Here is a 17,900-nt window from a genome sequence, read left to right on the forward strand (position 1 = left end):
TATTTATTTTAACTTTCTTATAATAAAATATGTTAAATATTTGCCATCATCTATTAGATACCTATTTTGCCAGGGCCTACATTTATAACTAAGAACCAATTCATTATACTTACTTGCCGCAGTTGGCTCAGCAACCCAAAATGAGACTTGGCCTCCGACACAAGACAGCGCCCCTTTTCTCAAGATTCATTATAATACTCAAAAACTAAATTACTTTTGTAGGGATTTTAGAATTCAAAAAATATATGTATTTGAACTTAATAATGTTAAACTCTTCGTCATCATCATCATTTAAGAGCGTGGCTCTTTTCGGTGGAGTAGACGCCAGTTTTCGCGGTCCTCGGCCAAGTTCTTTAGGTCCCTGTAAGACACGACATTCTTATCTACACAAAATTTAAATACCAAATCGATAAAATACTTAATAATTGACTAAGTATGTATTTACGTACAGTCAGCTGCAGGAAAAAGTGACCACCTCTGTTTAGAAGTTTGTCTTTAAAGGTGCTAAGCAAATAGTATTCCTGACTGTACATAATTGTGGCTAAATCACGAGTTAGCATGATGCTAACGCCTGTCCATTTACATTAGCAATGCTTCATCAAATGTTGCAGTTATTATTCAGTGTGTAGGCGTATGTAACACATGCCAATTGAATAGCTATTTGGGATATATTTTTTCTTTGTTATTGTAACTTAATACGTATTTAAAGAAATGCGCAACATCGAGATGCACTTTTTTAGCTGTAACTTAGAATCAGGTCCAATTTCGCAATAGGAAATCATGAACATGTTTTTCATTATTTAGATTTTAGTGGGTATGTAGACAGTAGATCGATACGATACGCAGCAAGGTATTTAAAGATATATCAGCGGTCTATGGAGTAGATGATTCCAATAGCAAGCTAGCTAGATTTTTGGTGATAGTCATGTTTCTAACAGAGATAATAGAACACTTATTCCCGCCGCTTCTTAAATCCAACTCTTGTAGAAAAGTAGATCAAACACGTTCCTTACTCTCCGACATGTTTGACGTCACGCAGCTTCTTGTTCATTTTTTGAAGGATTTACAGGATCATTGAACTTTCCGTCTCACCCACTATTAACACAATATCGCATTTCACCTACGCTACCGCTCGTTCGCGTAATTGACTGTCGCCTAGCTTCCCAGTTAGCTTCCAAGCCACTTCACTGCATTGTTGATGTAGCTCCTCGCTGTCCTAACCTAGATCGCTTGACACCATTTATGCATCATGTAAAGCAGTTGAGCTGTATAGGTTTACGGTTTTCAAACCACAGGACGTGGTTTCAAACCTCAGGACTTATATTCTAATTCATTAGATAATTATGAGTTGCTTTCATTTCATAAAACATCGGGAGGAAATGTGCAAATAAATTCAAGGTAATTTAGGTTCCTGTCCTCGAGCACCCAACAAAACATCTAGTCCGTGTTTTATAGATATGTATTTAATAAAATACAATCTTTCTAAAACATCATACTTTATATACCCATGCAGTAGATGTACTAGGTATGCAGTTCAATTCATATTTTGCTTGAATGAGTGCAACTTAGATACACAAATAATATAAGGGTGAGCTTACACCTTGGTCATACACATACAACAATTCTTAGATATTAAGTAGTCAGGCGAATCAACCCCACGGTATAGTGAGGAATGTGGGGCATGCAGTCTTCCCAGAAAATGTAATGTAAATCTAAGTGTAAGAACACTACAAAGAGAGTCACTTGGTTTCTTATACTTTTTCCAACATATGTGTTTGATACCTAAACGTCACCGTGGTTTTTAATACAATGCGCTTTGAAATAATATATTAATTACACAGAATGCTCCGAAAGAAAAACTTAAGTTTACACAAAAAGACTTCTCTCCTCGTTATTGTTTAATAACGGCATGTGTTTACATGCTGCCGCATTTATAGCCATACACATGCTATAGGTATAATATATGTTTCAGGCGAATGATACGTTATTGCGTGGTAATTTGGTGATATTCATTAATTGTCGTGTTTATTCCTAATAATAGTAGGTAGTGACGGTCAAATATTTTGCTATGTTACAAGTTCCGTTAGTTTTGTAAATTGAACAGGCAATAAACAATGCTTAGTGGAATTTGCATTTTTTTACCGTAAACATTAAACAACTATAAGGTATGCTCTGTTTTTATATCCCAAGAATCCCAATTCTACGCGGCTAATTCTATGCAGATTTAGCGTAGGCGGGCTCTAACTAATGGTAACTTGAACATGAAATTTAGAAATCAATTAAATCTAAAATTATGTTTTAATTTAAGTACCTATTAATTGTTATTTTTTGGACAACAACCTCCAGCTAAATTTCGGTAAGCTATCTTTGCGGGCGACATTTTTGGACAAAACTCAGACGGAATGATCAAAATAAATTTACTAACCGTTGGAGTGGTAGGCCGTCGACTCCCGACCGATTATGTCATTTAAATTTCATATTTGATTAATTGAAATAAAATCAAAAGTCCAATAACTCAAAAACGACATATTTATGCCACTTTCGATACGGGCGTTGTAATATCATAAGCTACTACGATACGGTTAGTATGGAATTATGGATGCATTTTGTCAGGCGACGACGGTGCGGTGCTGCTACTGCTAGTGATACGGCATGCCCAAAATCAGCGTTCAGACTTAGGTACGAGCCTTCGATACCGACCATACCGCCAAGTCCGCCAAAGTGATACAAGTGTTGACCCAGCTTTAGTATCCCTATTTTTACATGCTCGTTGGCTCGTTGGGTGGATGGACATTCGAAAAATCGCGGGAACCTATTGTATGAGACTAGCCCAGGACCGGGATAAATGACTTTTACACACCTAACCTTTCCGTTTCACACATCTTAAATTTTGACATTGTACGATGACTGACATTATGAAAAAATCTAGAAGCATCTACCCCCAGTTTTCATCTCATAATATACCTATGTAATTTCTAAAATGTTTGTTTTGTATACTGCCATCCATTGATCTTTTGACCCTACTTTCCATACTGAAATGTTTGCAGTCTAATATTGACATTTGTCATTGTATTTTTGTTGAAAAATGAATATGCATTTAAGTTTATCGACTAAATTGATATTTAATTTATTTTCAACTAGTATCTATCTGTCCGCGATTTCGTCCGCGTGTAACTAGTGAATGGCAATCCCATGCAAGCGTACATCCGCCTAAAACAAGGCATTAGTATAATATGTAATACTTGCTAATAATAATATCAGGAGTCAGTTCGATAAACATGTCAAAGGTTTTTCATAAGCACTTCATACGATATGCCGCTAATATTTGATGGCCTTCAAAACATAATTGCACAAGTCATTACCACCAATTTAAACGGTCACTTTCACTGGATCTTAATTCAGGACAATGGGGTCTAATTAAAAATAGGTTTCGGAGAATGGCTTGCGTGCTAATAATTAGAGCACTTTCATTATTAAATTGCTTGTGTTAGGTTATGATTATGACAGCACGCTTATTATCATCGCGTTCGTTTCTTTACATATATAGATACGAAGAGAATATACTATTTTATAGAACTTCCCGTTAGGGTTTGGAATTGGCGTTTAGCATATAACGAATGTCAAACATACTTAAGGTACACTAATAATTTGAAATATTACCCTTAACTTATAATTTTAGTAGATTATTTTATTAGGCGCCATTTGAATGCACTTCGCCTATCCTTCACTGTTTTCCAAAACTGACGTGGTTCTATCAGTTCATATTTATCCACATGAAACATACCCTTTCCACTGGAGCTCAATGGCAGCGAGCGCATTCTGATTTTTATTACGATTTTCATCTTTACACAATAGGGAAGGTTGCAGACAGAAACTTAACAGCTAATCTGTAGGTTTTCAGTGCTACCATTAATTTTAACTGGTACGATATTGTTAGCATTAATCTATCATCAGCAGCAATTAATGTTACATTACAAGGCGAGGCCATTCAGCCTAGACTTTCACGCTAATGCCGGGCCTAGGTTCACAGAAACTGGACGATATTCAACTTGTAGAACAGAGGTTTCTTTTACATTCCGTGTCAACGGCTCTTGGCCCAGTTTCTACTACTGCATTAGCCTATTTCTCAATCGTATGTTTTAACGCTCAATTTTACACTGATCGTATCGTAAGATTTTTCGTATGTCACTCGTAAAATGATTAACAGTACCCCTAGTGTAAATTTATTCGATAGCGAAACGTAACGTACGCGTTTGCGTTAAGTCTATTTGCATGGGATTTAGAAAAGCGCGCCGAGCGGGACGTTTTGGAAACTCAAAATGCCATACAAAATGAGACAACGCAAACGCATTCGTCACGTTTCGCTATCTGTATTGTACTGTACCCCTAGTGTAAATTTAATCGACATCATAACGTGACGAACGAGTTTGCGTTAAGTCTCATTTTGTATAGGATTTTGAGTTTCCAAAACATCCCGCTTGGCGCGCTCTTTCTAAATCCAATACAAAATGAGACTAAACGGAAACGCGTACGTCACGTTTCGAAATCGAATTTATTTACACTGGGGGTACTGATGTCAATTGGTTTAGCGTGAAAATAAAATGACAAATATTAACATGGATATAGTTTCTATTAGATTAAAATATGAGAGAAAAGAATAAGGAAAAACAAGAATAACAATTTATCGAAAAATATCTCTACATGCGCATGCATTGTTCATGCGCACAATAATGAATCCAATTGAGGGGGGATTTACATCTTCTCGGGTCAGAGGTGGGGTTAGAGCCGGTGTAACTTTATTTGACGTTCATTAGCGCATATTAATATGCCTACTTGAATAATAAACTATCTTTATCTTATCTTATCTTTATCACATTTAAGATATTTGTCTGTAGCGTTCAATAAAATGTTTGATTTTCTGAACATATTTCGATGCAAGAATATCTCTATATAAGTAGTTCTGCATTTCCGATATCGGAGTGAAATCGTGGAATGAAGTAACGTATCCTTGTAAGTATGCCCAGCTAATTATTTAACTTTGTATTTTGGTATTTGACTTCTTTCGAGTTCATACGCCAATAATACTACGCCAATGGAATTGAACCAGCTAAGTACTTAATTTTAAAACTGAATTAGTCATTTTGAAATTGGAAAATTTTGATCCAGTTTCTAATAATAATTAAACTAGTGAGAATAGTAATGGCTAATCGGGATTCATGGACCTATGCGCTTGTTAGATTAAATGCGTCACAACGCAAGAACACATGTTTTCAGAAGATAAACATTGGGCAGATGTGGGATTAGTAAACAAGTAGAGTTAGAACTTGAAATAAAATCATAAAGATCCCATCGGCAGTGTGGACAGCCTCGGATTAGTCCACACGGGATCGTATTGATTGTTGGACTAGTACTATACTTATACTTCAGAGAGAAAACAGTCCATAACTGATATCTGCGCTATGGCTATAGTCACCCAGGTCACCCACGCACCCACAGTGAGATATCTGACCTCAGTGATTTAATGCCAGAATGCCATGAGGTATAATTAGAAACGATTTCCCGAAAAAAATGACAAACATCTTTCCCAGAGATGCCAAAAACATGTTTTTATTGAAAAAAAAAACAAAGGATTGCGCAGGATTCCAATAAGCAATGTTTTAAAATTAGTCGTCGACATGACTGGTACTGACATTTTAAGCATATGTAAGCAGTTTGTAGTTGTACCGACACTATCTCAGAACCAAATAAAATCTTGCCAGGCTTTACATACGATAAACAATTGAATACGTTTTCCAATCGCTGTTACTCGTACGGCTTTGCGTGGTGTGGTGAGCTCAGTGAGCTGCCACATTACGGACATAAATGTTGCAACCTTACGCTTCTGATACTCGACTCTCATAAGTCATAAGACCATCAACCCGACTTAATTATGCGCTTGTTACTGCAGAATTGATGCACATGCATTACCTCGTTACGCTGTGATTCACTCGTTTGAGCTTAAATTACTTTCCATTAACACGTAATTAAGAAATTGCTCGTCATTATTTAATTAAGGAAATTTTTAGATTGTTTTTACACTTGGGTTTGCGCGGCACTGCGAATTTCATGTTAATTGAAATTAATTGTTTACTGTTTATTAGTAAAAGTTATTGTTGTTGGTCGTGTATTTGAGTAGGTAGTTAGGTACTCATTATCAACAATTTACCTGTCACCAGCACCAGATGATATAAACAACAAACCAAATTTATGCCTATGCCTTCAGGATTTGACGAAATATCACCGGGTTTTGATAAACTGGGACCAATTAGAGAGTATGTTCTCTAAATTAAAAATCCTAATCGGTCAGAAATAACAATTTTGAGATAGCAAACTTACTTTTCCTAGTCGGTTAAAATGAGAGGTTTGTCTCGTCCTGAGAGGCCTTTCTCATATAAGAGTTTGAAATCTGTTTGGCTGCGAAATAGGATCCCATATGACATATGATATACGCAGAAAATCCCGAAAACACCTTGCTACGCTTTTGGTTCTCAACAGTAGGTAATCGTCAATGCAACAGTAGGTAATACTCCAAAGCAAGACAATCGCGTGCGCGATAAGCGCGTGTTGATACCATGCGAATCATGCGATGCCCTCGCGCCACGCGATGCTCATGCGCCGGCGCGCATAAGCCATAACATCAGAGGGCCTACCGCGAACCCAAGTTCACAAGTTGCGGGCATCTTTACTGCAATTAAGGCGTAATTAGAGTGACAGAGAAAGATGCCCGCAATTTGTGAACTTCGGTGTTCGCGGTTATAGCCCTGTGAATAAGCGTATCCGCTTACTGGTACACTACGTTCGTGTTACAATTGTATTTGTAAACTAGCGATCCGCCCCGGTTCGCACGGGTTACATAAAATCTTAACAAATTATATACCTTCCTCAGGAATAGGTGAAAACCGCAATAAAATCCATTCACTTGTTTTTGAGTTTATCGAGAACATAAAGACATACAGACAGTCATACGCGGCGGGGGACTTGGGCATGTGATGCGAAGGGATGAAGTTCCTGTGTCCTGTGACGAGAAAGTTTTAACAAATGAATGTGGAGGGATGTAAGAGGGAAAGGTATGACGCGTACTGGATGACATGTTGCAAAGGCCGCAGACTCCAACCGAATGGACCAAGGGCAAGCGAATGATGATGTTGTATTTTGTAAACTTACTTACTTAGAAGTGGAAAAAAGCGTTGGTATTTATGGTTATGTACGATATATCATTTGATATTTACTAATCTTTTCCGGTGAAGGAAAACATCATGAGGAAAGCGGACTAACCCCAATAAGGCCTAGTTTTCCCTCTGGGTTGAAAGGTCAGATGGCTGTCGCTTTCGTAAATAAATATATAATGAAATTTAAATTAAAAACTAGCCTATATTAATTCTTTGGATTAGTTTCCAAGCGGATCCTAGGCTCCCATGAGCCGTGGGAATAAGCCGGGACAAACGCTAGGTAGAAGAAGACTTACTTAGTGTGAGTGAAGTGAAAATTTGACAATAGGTCGTTTCCAACTACGGTCGTAGTTATGAATATCTACATCCTTATTTGTACACTCAAGGGATAATACGTTGATCGTTGTATTTACAATTATTATTGAAATTAAGTAGGTTTTTTTAAAACACGTGTTAAGTATGTTTTTTTTTCTGCAAACACGCGTTTATATAATCCTAATGCCACATTAGTACTCACGTGTCGTAAATGAATACTCCTTCTTAGTCGTCTTTTTTAAAATGACTAAGGATCAAACAACTTTTTGAAGGTGACATTTAGACAACATTAAAAGGTTTTGTTTATTAAGTACATTTCTGCTAGATTGATCACTTTACCCTTCTTTACTTCATTCTCAATAGGACAAATTAGATACCTAGATACCTACAGACTTTTACACTTAAAATGTATGGTTCATACAAGGTTGATCATCATTTTCGTACAGGCCAAAACTTTTAATGAACTAAGTTATCTACAATTTAAAGTGCTTTTACACTATGGCAGCAAGAAGTGTAGTAGTTATTATTTGTTTTTTCTTAGTGGCTTAACATAATAAACAACGTCCATTCCATAATTAGTCTGCTTTCTCACTTTGTCACTCGAATGACCACATAAAAACTATTCCAGTAACGTTCAGTACTTCCAATGTCAAGCTTCACGATTTAGCCCGACCCGAATCATGATTCACGATTGTCTTAATCACTGTTCTAAATCGCGGTGATACTGATAACGGCCATCGTGTATACATTAATAAATAAAAGCAGATGAACCAGCACCAACCAGCACTAAGTGAACTCGAAATCCATAGAAACTACTTAGAATTAGGCAGCTCACTTATACTGGGTCTCCTGAGCGAAATATTGCAAACAGGCTGCGATTCCAAGTTTGGCAGCTTTGAATCGCCGCGCCTAGACAATAAAACATTTTGACACAGAGCCTGTAACCACCGTAACATGACCCCCAGATTTATAACGACTACGCATAATCGGATGTCAGATATATGGCCAGTGTTCTAAAGCGTTGTGAATACAGCCAACGAGTACCACAGTCAGTCGTCCCTCGGACTTGCGCTCTCACGTACGTTCGGACGTGTGTTGCGGCCGTATTTCACGTTTCGGGTCAAGCATCCCTACACTTGTGAAACGAAACGGTGTAAAAAATTCACGCGTAAAAAATTGCAAAAGTGATGTGCTAAACAGCAAAACTTTAACAATGCTGGCGATGGATTCTCTGTGGTGCGGGTCGGAGAGCGAGCTCTCGACGCTGAGGCTGTGCAAGAGCGCGATAGAGAAGCAGGAGTACAGGCTCAGACGGAAGCCGTCGAAGAGTCTGATCCCGCAGGGGCTGCTGCACGCGCACCCCGAGCAGCCGCGCGCGGTCAGGAGGCGAAGGTCCGGCACTTGGCCGTAAGTTCTTTGTGGTTTTGGTCATATATCGCGGACTGGACGTTCTCGCTACTTTTTTTGAAGTGAACTTAAGACGTGAAGTAACGTGTATTCTTAGTTAAAATAACAAACGCCTTGTAGATTTTTTATAGTGTAGATTTAAATGAATGAGGTCCTAAATATCTTTTGTGGTAAAAATATTTTTTGCTAATGACTTCAAGAAGTTTCCAACATTTCTAACAAAGATATCTACCCCAAAAATACTGTATTATGTGTGTTGTTCTATTATCGATGTCGATAGCTTATAGTTATAGAATTGAGTATTTATTTAAAAACATTTTCGTATTTTTCAAAAGCAAACAAAGACCAGAAGAAAATGTTGTAAACAGTGAGAAGCTAATAAATTTCAACATTAAATTAATATCGAAATTGTCTATTGTTATGTAATTTTTCCGGTTTACTCAGTGATAAGAAAAAACCACAAACTTGTATCTTTGTTATCTGTAACGGGGTCAAGTGCGAACCGAGGCTTCCCATAAATTACCGTCTACATCTATAGGCTTTAAAGATACGATGGTCACATTTATAGATGCCATAAGGATGCCATAGACAATTAGACGGCCGACTAAATTAGAAAAAAAAAAACATTAAAAAAATGTGCTTATTCTTGGGATCCTTTATGATAACCAAATATAAGGTTTAGTGTCGTCCTAGGTTGGAAGAAACTCGCTTTGTCGATGGATGTGCAACTCGTATTCTGACGAGACGAGACAAGATGAGACTTCATTCGAAGGTACGAAGTGACAATTACTGAAACCAAAAATTTGAGAATGCCTCTGGACAAAGGCAACAGTGGATTGTGATGTTCAATTTTTTCTCCCGCAATAACCTTAAAGATCTACCGCATACGCGTAGCCACATACCCACAATTTTATGTTTATGTACCTACTGTTCTACACATTTGAAATGTGCAAATGTCGTAATACCAACACGTACTTAATTGCAAAGCATACACGTGCAATCACAATCCTTGAAGTTAACGAAGCTGGTATCAGTCAGATCATAGCTAATTAGCAGAAAAACATTGTGTAATTTTACGCTATTAGTTTCGTACTTTTACTTTAAAAGGTTAATTTAAACCGGTCATTTTGCAAGGATATTTCTATATGAAAGGACTTTCTTTCATTGATCCTGAAGATACCTATTTCTATTTCCTTAATTTCGGCCTCGATTGTGTTATTTAACTAATTTTCATTTCTCATGCTCTGAAAGTAGGTTGTTGTTGTTCTATATAGTGTGCAGAAAGTGATAAATTTCTGCTCTAGAGCATTTTATTTTTCAAGAAGTTTTTTTTATATTATTAATTCCATTTAAAACTGGATTTGTTGTACACTTTCCATTCTGATATTTAACTCCCCTTAATGTCATAAATACATTGAAAGTACCCTTTATACATACTATAAGTTTATACTGAGTCATGTTCTTTTTAAACACATGTATTTTACTTTCCTCATATTCGAAATGAAAAGTAAAATGTTTAACCAGTTGAAAGGCGTCATTTCAAACTACCTCGACAGAAATGAAAGCCTTTCATCCCTTGGTTACCAATGTACTATTCTACGCGTTCTATTTTGCCAGGCTCGGTAATGCAAAATTGTATCCTTGCATTTTCTTCTTACTACGCATATTAATAGTCCTCGTACATACCTAGTATCACATCCTTTTTGAAGGCGATGAATCATATTCACATTTCAAGTTTAAAAAAAAAACAGCTAAGGCATAATGAGAGTGACTTATTTTATCTCTCTGTACTGATTTTCTTTTCCGCACCATTTGTAAGTTTCTGTTTGGACCAATGGTTGACTAGTAGAGAATGCCTTAAGGCATTAAGTCCGCCATTTGAACTTTTTTATATTGTGTTATTGCACTAAAGGATAAATAAATAATAAATTAGAGCCATTAGAAGCTGATGCGCTCAACTATCCAGAGATGTGTATTTATAACTCGCTGAATGGGAAAGACGAAGAAGAAGAAGAAGCTGAATAGTCTGAATACGCCCGTAATACACTGATTATCTACATCTGATTCTCCTATAAACGTATTATCTATCTCCTGTGTTAAGTATATTTTTGTATAATTTTTTTAAGCCATTTGATCGCGATCGGTGTCTTTGTTAATTGGCAATGCATAGGTATTCTGCCCGTCATATTATTTGGTAGATAGTAATTGAACATGATCAAAATTGATCATCAATCAACAGACGAGCGCTACGACGAGCTAGTTTTTACGTCCCACAATTCGCGTGTCTGTCGATTTTAGATAGCGGTCTTGACATGAATAATGAGATTACTATTATCGTCTCATTATCGTTATTATAATGAGATAATACGCGCGTTGTAGTTATGTAGTTGTCAGTGGTTCCTAAAATCACCAGGGGCCTATCGTGAGAATGACAAATGTGCAATTGTACATATTGTCATTCGATTTGTCTTGTCGATTTTTGGAACTGACATTCAGTTGAACTTGTTGTGGCAAGATTTCGGCTGCTTAAACATAATTTGTACAGGAATTACCAGTCAAATTTGTGCATAATTCTTTGCAAAACAGCGTGTTAAAAGTTACTAAACATTTGTTCCAAAAACTTGTTTTTTGACATTTTTCATAATTTTACATTATTTACATACGATTAGTATGATTGACTGCTTGTACCTTTTGTCTGGCAAATCGTAAATAGGAATTTGGCAAAATATGTTATAAAATATGTTATAGCTGTCTTTACACACTGTAGACTGTGATGAACTTTTTAATTCAGTTTTAATTACTATTATGAGTATTATGACGTCATTAATCGACTAACACGCAATCAATGTCCAACGACATTTCTAGCCTTGCTAATAATCGTAACTTTCCACAGATATCTAAGAAATTTCTATTAAAACTTTTATAGCGTTTCTAGAAAGCTCTTAAAGACATTTTAGGAATTATTCTCCTTTAGAGCTTGCGTGAATGAATTTAATTGACGTTGCTCAGGTCCATTTCAGGTCTAACTCGTATGGGAATAACGATTGCCTATGTCTAGCTCTCGATACTTGGTTAACTTAGGACCCGCACACACTGCGCACCTTGGGTAATTTTGAGAGGGTTGTAAACCAGTCAGCATGAAGATATATCTTCTGTAAACTTAACTAGCATTTTCGTGCATTTTGTAGAACATCTAGGCCGGTTTCCGTATCTTTATCATTGGTTATTTGAAAATAGCGTAACTAAATATGGGGTTTTTTCGCATAGAACCTCTTCCTTTTTTGAAACACGAATTCATTAAAATGTCATTCATCACGATCGCTACCACCAGTTTTGCACTCCGGTTTCGAAGGGGAAGTATGTTTAATTTAGCTGTACTAAACTCCACACAAATCCTCTCCAAAAATTCGAGTGAAAGTTTTTTTTGAGTTTTCTGCTTACGGGCCCTTAGCACTGCTGAACTACGATACACAATCGTTCGCGAGGTGCAGAAATAAGAAATGACATCTACCGGGAAATTGAGTAAACTGTTAAGCATTATATATATTGAAATATTCGCTCACATCTACGTAACTTACTTTCTATGCCTCTCGCTCGTACTGGTATATTAGTTCAAGCGAGATGTATAGAAAGTAATTTACGTAGATGTGAGCAAATATCTCAATGCAAAATTGGAGGTAGCCGTACAGTTTCAGCAGATTGATGTCTAAAGTTTCGACGCCACGGTGGAACAAACGGCCCATGAACTTTTATCAATTATCATTCATCAATATAAGCTTTATGTAGGAGTGTAAAAAAAATCTTATAAAACTATATCTTACCTAAATAAAGGCTTATAGCAGATATATGTAGATGCGCTAGGTTTATCTATTTATTGCTTAACATCCACCAGTACCGAGTATAATTAAAATTAAAGAAATATTTTACAGTGTCCGTCTCCATCGTACTTTACGCCGCAATTCCTGTGGTCCTTGTCCATGTCTAGTCAAACTAGGTGCGGCTACATAAACTCTAGTCTAGGGTTAATAGCTTAGCTTTTTAATGGGACAATTATTAAACTTGTATGTGAATGCAACCGTCGGCGGTATTAATGCCGGTCAGTTGCAGACCTGCGACACCTGCCATATTTTAAGTTTAAATATTAGTGTAGAATTTAAGAAACCTTGGGAAATGAAAGGATTTTTGAGGGTGTCTGAAACATTTCAGGTTAACTATTGTTAATAGAGCTAGAGGCTACTATAATATCAACCATCTATTAAGATCAAGCATTGTTTAATAACTTGAAAAGGAAAGTGGAACGCCCTAGCGTAGTCCCCATTTTCCTCTCTGGATATTGACATTATGGAAAATATTTTTACATAATTTGATGTATATTAACCATAGCTATGTTCATGATTATTGTAAAAAATTAAGAGCGAAAAACAGATTTCATACAAATTTTTAAATGCTCCTAAGTCTCCTAATTCTTATGATAAATAAAATTTCGAAAAAATCAAACGTTACCGGTTTACCGGTGATTGATATAATACAACAAATTGTGTCAAAATATTTTTCATAATGTTAATACTTAATATTCAGAGAGGAAAATGAGGACTATGTTTATATGAAAAGGCGATATCACACGGCTCCTCCACATTAGTATTAATTAGCCAAATGGATAATTTGACCCTCTGTCAAAATGCTTATCGTGCTAATGCTCAAATATGATATGCTCCTATAGGAGATAAGTGCTTTGCAAAACTACAAAGACTGACGATTTTACTCTTCGTGATATTTTTGCAATACATCGCTAATCATTAAATCCGTCACGATACTTCGCGAAAACAATCGTTTCTTATACATGTGCTATCACTATCAGGGCACTGGTGGGCCTTGGCACTGTGCGTCAATCCAAATTTAATATTTACAATTTAAATTAAATTATATTAATCTTCCACACAACTGACACAACTTCGTCTGTAGATTACAGGCTTGGAAATAAGTGCATATAGTATAATAAAGTAATATATCATAATTATAACAATATATATTTTTTGCAATTTATTAACCGGAAAATTCTTTGCAATCCTTGAACTGAATTCATATCGGAGTCCTCATTTTATGCATTGTATTGCAATCGGAAACTTGTGTTTTTTATTTATTTATACAAAGTTACTCATTTTCAATGCTCTTAAGCGCATTGTAGTTCTTTAGATTATTTTTAGTTTTGTTGTGCTGCAGATTAGTTGGTAATGCTTTGTTACGAATTACGATACAGTGAAGTAAATGTATAGCTGAAACCGGCTTCTTCTTCCAGCTTCATCTTCCTCTGGAGCCATCATCTGGAAATTGCTTGGGCTAGGTTGAGCTAGTTTTTATTTACGAGATATCGTGGAAATTTTATCTGTAGTGATCTTTACGTAACGTATATAATCATATTCGTATGCTTATTATAATAGATTATGATATTATTCGGTTTCTTCGAGCATCCTTGTCGGTAATTGGGCAAGTAAAGCACCTACTCATGTTTGTAAAAAGTTAGGCGGCCATGTTTGCTGTAGTTATTCAACGTTGCGATCTCAGGCTGAACGATCACGTAATTTGTTAAACAGCCTTTATCAGTATTACCTCATGTGTATCATTCCTGTTTGGATATCCACTATTAGGTTTTAATACTATCATGAAACGTAAATAGTACTACAGCCATTTATCACAAATAGCACAATATTCACAATTGCGAGTCATTCTGATGTAGTGCAATCAAGGTGCACGCAAGGGTTCGCTCACAACATATTATTGGATCTGTTCGTTCTCTTGCATGTAGATATAAATACATCATATAATTCATATAGATACCTACTGATGGCATTACTGTACGCGTTCCTTTTTTGGTTCTGTTTTGAGATGATAGCCAATCATAAAGTCCGGCCAAGTCATACAACCTTCTAGGCTAGACTTCACCAGAAGTTCTACATAAAAAATGTATTTCCTAGATCAACCGTTTGCTGTAAGAAAGCTCTGCTAAGAATGACCAAAAACCAAAGGGCCTAATGGTGTCATAGTAAGACAATTTGACTGGATCTCTACTAGATACGCACTGTTTCTTTTCTCATCTTCTAGTATTGTTGTAGGTAGCTGATATTTGTCATTGATATTGTTTTAGACCTCAATTATATACGTCCGCTGTAACCTTCATTGTGTTTACTTGTTGATAACGATATGTTTTATTATGTGTTCAAAAATCCGCCCCGATCAGATAACCCTTGGACACTAAAACAACTTTGATAATGTGCCCATTGATTGTGTTCCACTTTCGAAAGTGAGGTAATAATGTTGATAAGATTCTGTATCCATATTCATGGAACCGGCTGGCCCATTTTCTGTAGAGCATATTCCAGTTGGTTCGAAAGCATTGAAACTGGTTAACATGGCTGCGGCATGTCTTCATTTTAGACCGAAATTATGGCTGAAGTTAGGGATATCATTTTTCACATTATCTTTGCTAAGAATTATAAGTACTCTCAAACAAAACTTTTCTGGTCGGAAGACAGCTATCTATACAACCTATAATTTTTTTGGCTAAGGTAATTTACGCTTCTGTTGGTCTCATTGGCACATTAAGGGGCAGGGCTATCTGAATTTAAACGTCAAAATTGTATACATTCATTATTAGGTACATATACCCTCTTGATTATCGTACTTTATGCCCCGTTCACATCTATTCCAGTAGCATTCCAGTCCAGTGATCGAAACCAGTGCTGGACTGTATCATACCGTTTACATTAATTCCAGTCATTTTCATTATCCAATGAATTTATTAACAAAAACAACAATACGTGTTCACTAGTTGGATTGGGCGAGCTGGAATAAAAAAGTAGACCACCAATCCAGTTATGGTCTGGAATGCTCATTGAAATGAGTATATTTCAGTGCCGGTTCAATTATTCCAGTAACAGTCCTGTGCTGGATTCGATCACTGGACTGGAATGCTACTGGAATAAATGTGAACGGGGCATCAATTCAGTCACTGGATTGGAATGTTCCCTGGAATGATAGATTCCTGTGCTGGTTCACATTATTCCAGTAACATTCCTGTGCTGAATTCGATCACTGGACTGGAAAGCTACTGGAATAAATGTGAACGGGGCATCAATCCAGTCACTGAATTGGAATGTTGACTGGAATGATAGGGGTCTCTATTGTTTCCCATAAAATTTTAAGTCATAATATATTGTTTGTCCGCATTTTCGTTAGCCATAATTAGGTTTTTCTGAGAAACGCGTAACTTTTCAGGATTGCCATAAAATAAACCTAACCTAACCTAACTATATAACCTCTATAGGATAACCTAAGAAAATTCCTGAAAAGTTAACGGTTTCAGAGTTATGACTAATGATTATATGACTATCATTACATTATGACTTTCAATAATTATATCAAACAAAGGGATCCGGAATGATAGATTCCAGTGCCAGTTCACGTTATTCCAGTAACATTTCAGGACTGGATTCGATAACTGGAATAGAATGCTACTGGTATAGATGTGAACGGGGCATGTAGATTAACTCGTGTTTTTCCTCGCGTAGCAATTCCTCCATCTTTAGACATCCTATTGTGAACCAAAAAGGCCATCGGTCCATTTTAGCACCTATTCTATAAATAACAGTTAATTCAATTTCCGTTCATGCGCCGTCCACGATTTGCAGTGAGAAGTGTGTAATACATGCATCAAGGATGTGTTGACTCTTTGTCCTAAATTTTAGATCACGTTCACAAAACTGCTTTAATTTCGTAAGAGTTGCTGCAAGGCTTACACTTGGCAAATATAATTTGACTACAAATTAAACATACCTGCTTTAAAGAGTAGGTTATTTACTTTAGAGAACATAGCTAGGCCAGACAAGAATTTTAGCGTTTACTAACCAAACATGCTTATGTAATACTGGCACTGGCCGCTCTTTGAAACTTCAAAAACTAAGAAATGTGCCGGCTAACATTATGTATACGTCAGTTTGGCAAAGTGCACACGCATATTATGCATTTTGCTATAGTATGTTTACATACCTATGGAAGAGCTTAGCTATGGAAGAGCGGTGCCTCCTAGCATAGGTTATTTTGTAAATAACTTACAAGGAGACACCAGCCATTGTAATATTTTTCATGGTTTTTGAAAGAAATAAACAATTTTGATTTTTTTTTTTAATTTTGAATAGCTTAACTGAAAACCATAATACATGCACATTTAGTATCTTCTGCGTGGAGCGTGTTTTATAGACGTTGGATTCAACGTAATTTGATAGGTACGAGTAAGATGGACAACTACTAAGGCAGCATTATTGATTGTTGAGGCGGCTAAAACTGACCGACAATTGTTTATGGTTCGGTTACCATAACGAAGTCACGTGCCGCGAAAAGGCTTTAATGCCTATAGTGTTTTTTTTTCTCAGGCCAGGCGAAAATAAGGATATCGATTATATAAATACACTAACGATCCGCCTGGCTTCGTACGGGTTACACAAAACCTTAACAAATTATACACCTAAACCTTCCTCAAGGATCACTCTATTGATAGGCGAAGACCGCATGAAAATCCGTTCAGTAGATTTTGAGTTGATCACGAACGTACATTCAAACAGACAGACGCGGCGGGGGACTTTGTTTTATAAGGTGTAGTGATGTGTTAACTTTTCCTACTTAATCGTCAGAAGTTTATATATTTATTTGTAAATAATGCACTGAAAACTTCTGTTGAACACTGAAAAATAATTACACACCTGTGTCGGGAAAGGGATTGCTTCCTTCGAAGCCTTAAATCATGCCATTAGCCGATATACAACGACCCATAATGACATTAAAGGATTCCTAGTTAACTAGGTACACTTCGAAAAGAAAAATCTGCTATCACTAATGCAAATTCAACTCAATTAAATAAATAAATATTGGACATACTTGCACAAATTGACTAAGCCCTCACAGTAAGCTCAAGAAGGC

The 17,900-nt window shown here is 36.5% G+C and overlaps 1 protein-coding gene across 6 annotated transcripts in view; it reads left to right on the forward strand.

The window, feature by feature from the left end:
• The window catches only part of LOC133526378 (NAD kinase-like), a 63,042-nt gene that overhangs the window by 20,165 nt on the left and 24,977 nt on the right, over positions 1–17,900 (forward strand). For 2 of the 6 annotated variants that reach the window (XM_061862976.1, XM_061862977.1), the window contains exon 1: positions 8,601–8,930. The exons of 3 other annotated variants lie outside the window; for them this stretch is intronic. In XM_061862976.1, coding sequence (XP_061718960.1) covers positions 8,737–8,930 — 194 coding nt within the window. In that variant the 5' untranslated portion in view covers positions 8,601–8,736. Of the gene's footprint in view, positions 1–8,597; positions 8,931–17,900 lie in introns of those variants that run through there. One more of the 6 variants, XM_061862983.1, reaches the window with a different exon arrangement.

This window comes from Cydia pomonella, chromosome 16, assembly GCF_033807575.1.
Source record: "Cydia pomonella isolate Wapato2018A chromosome 16, ilCydPomo1, whole genome shotgun sequence".
NCBI lineage: Eukaryota > Metazoa > Arthropoda > Insecta > Lepidoptera > Tortricidae > Cydia > Cydia pomonella.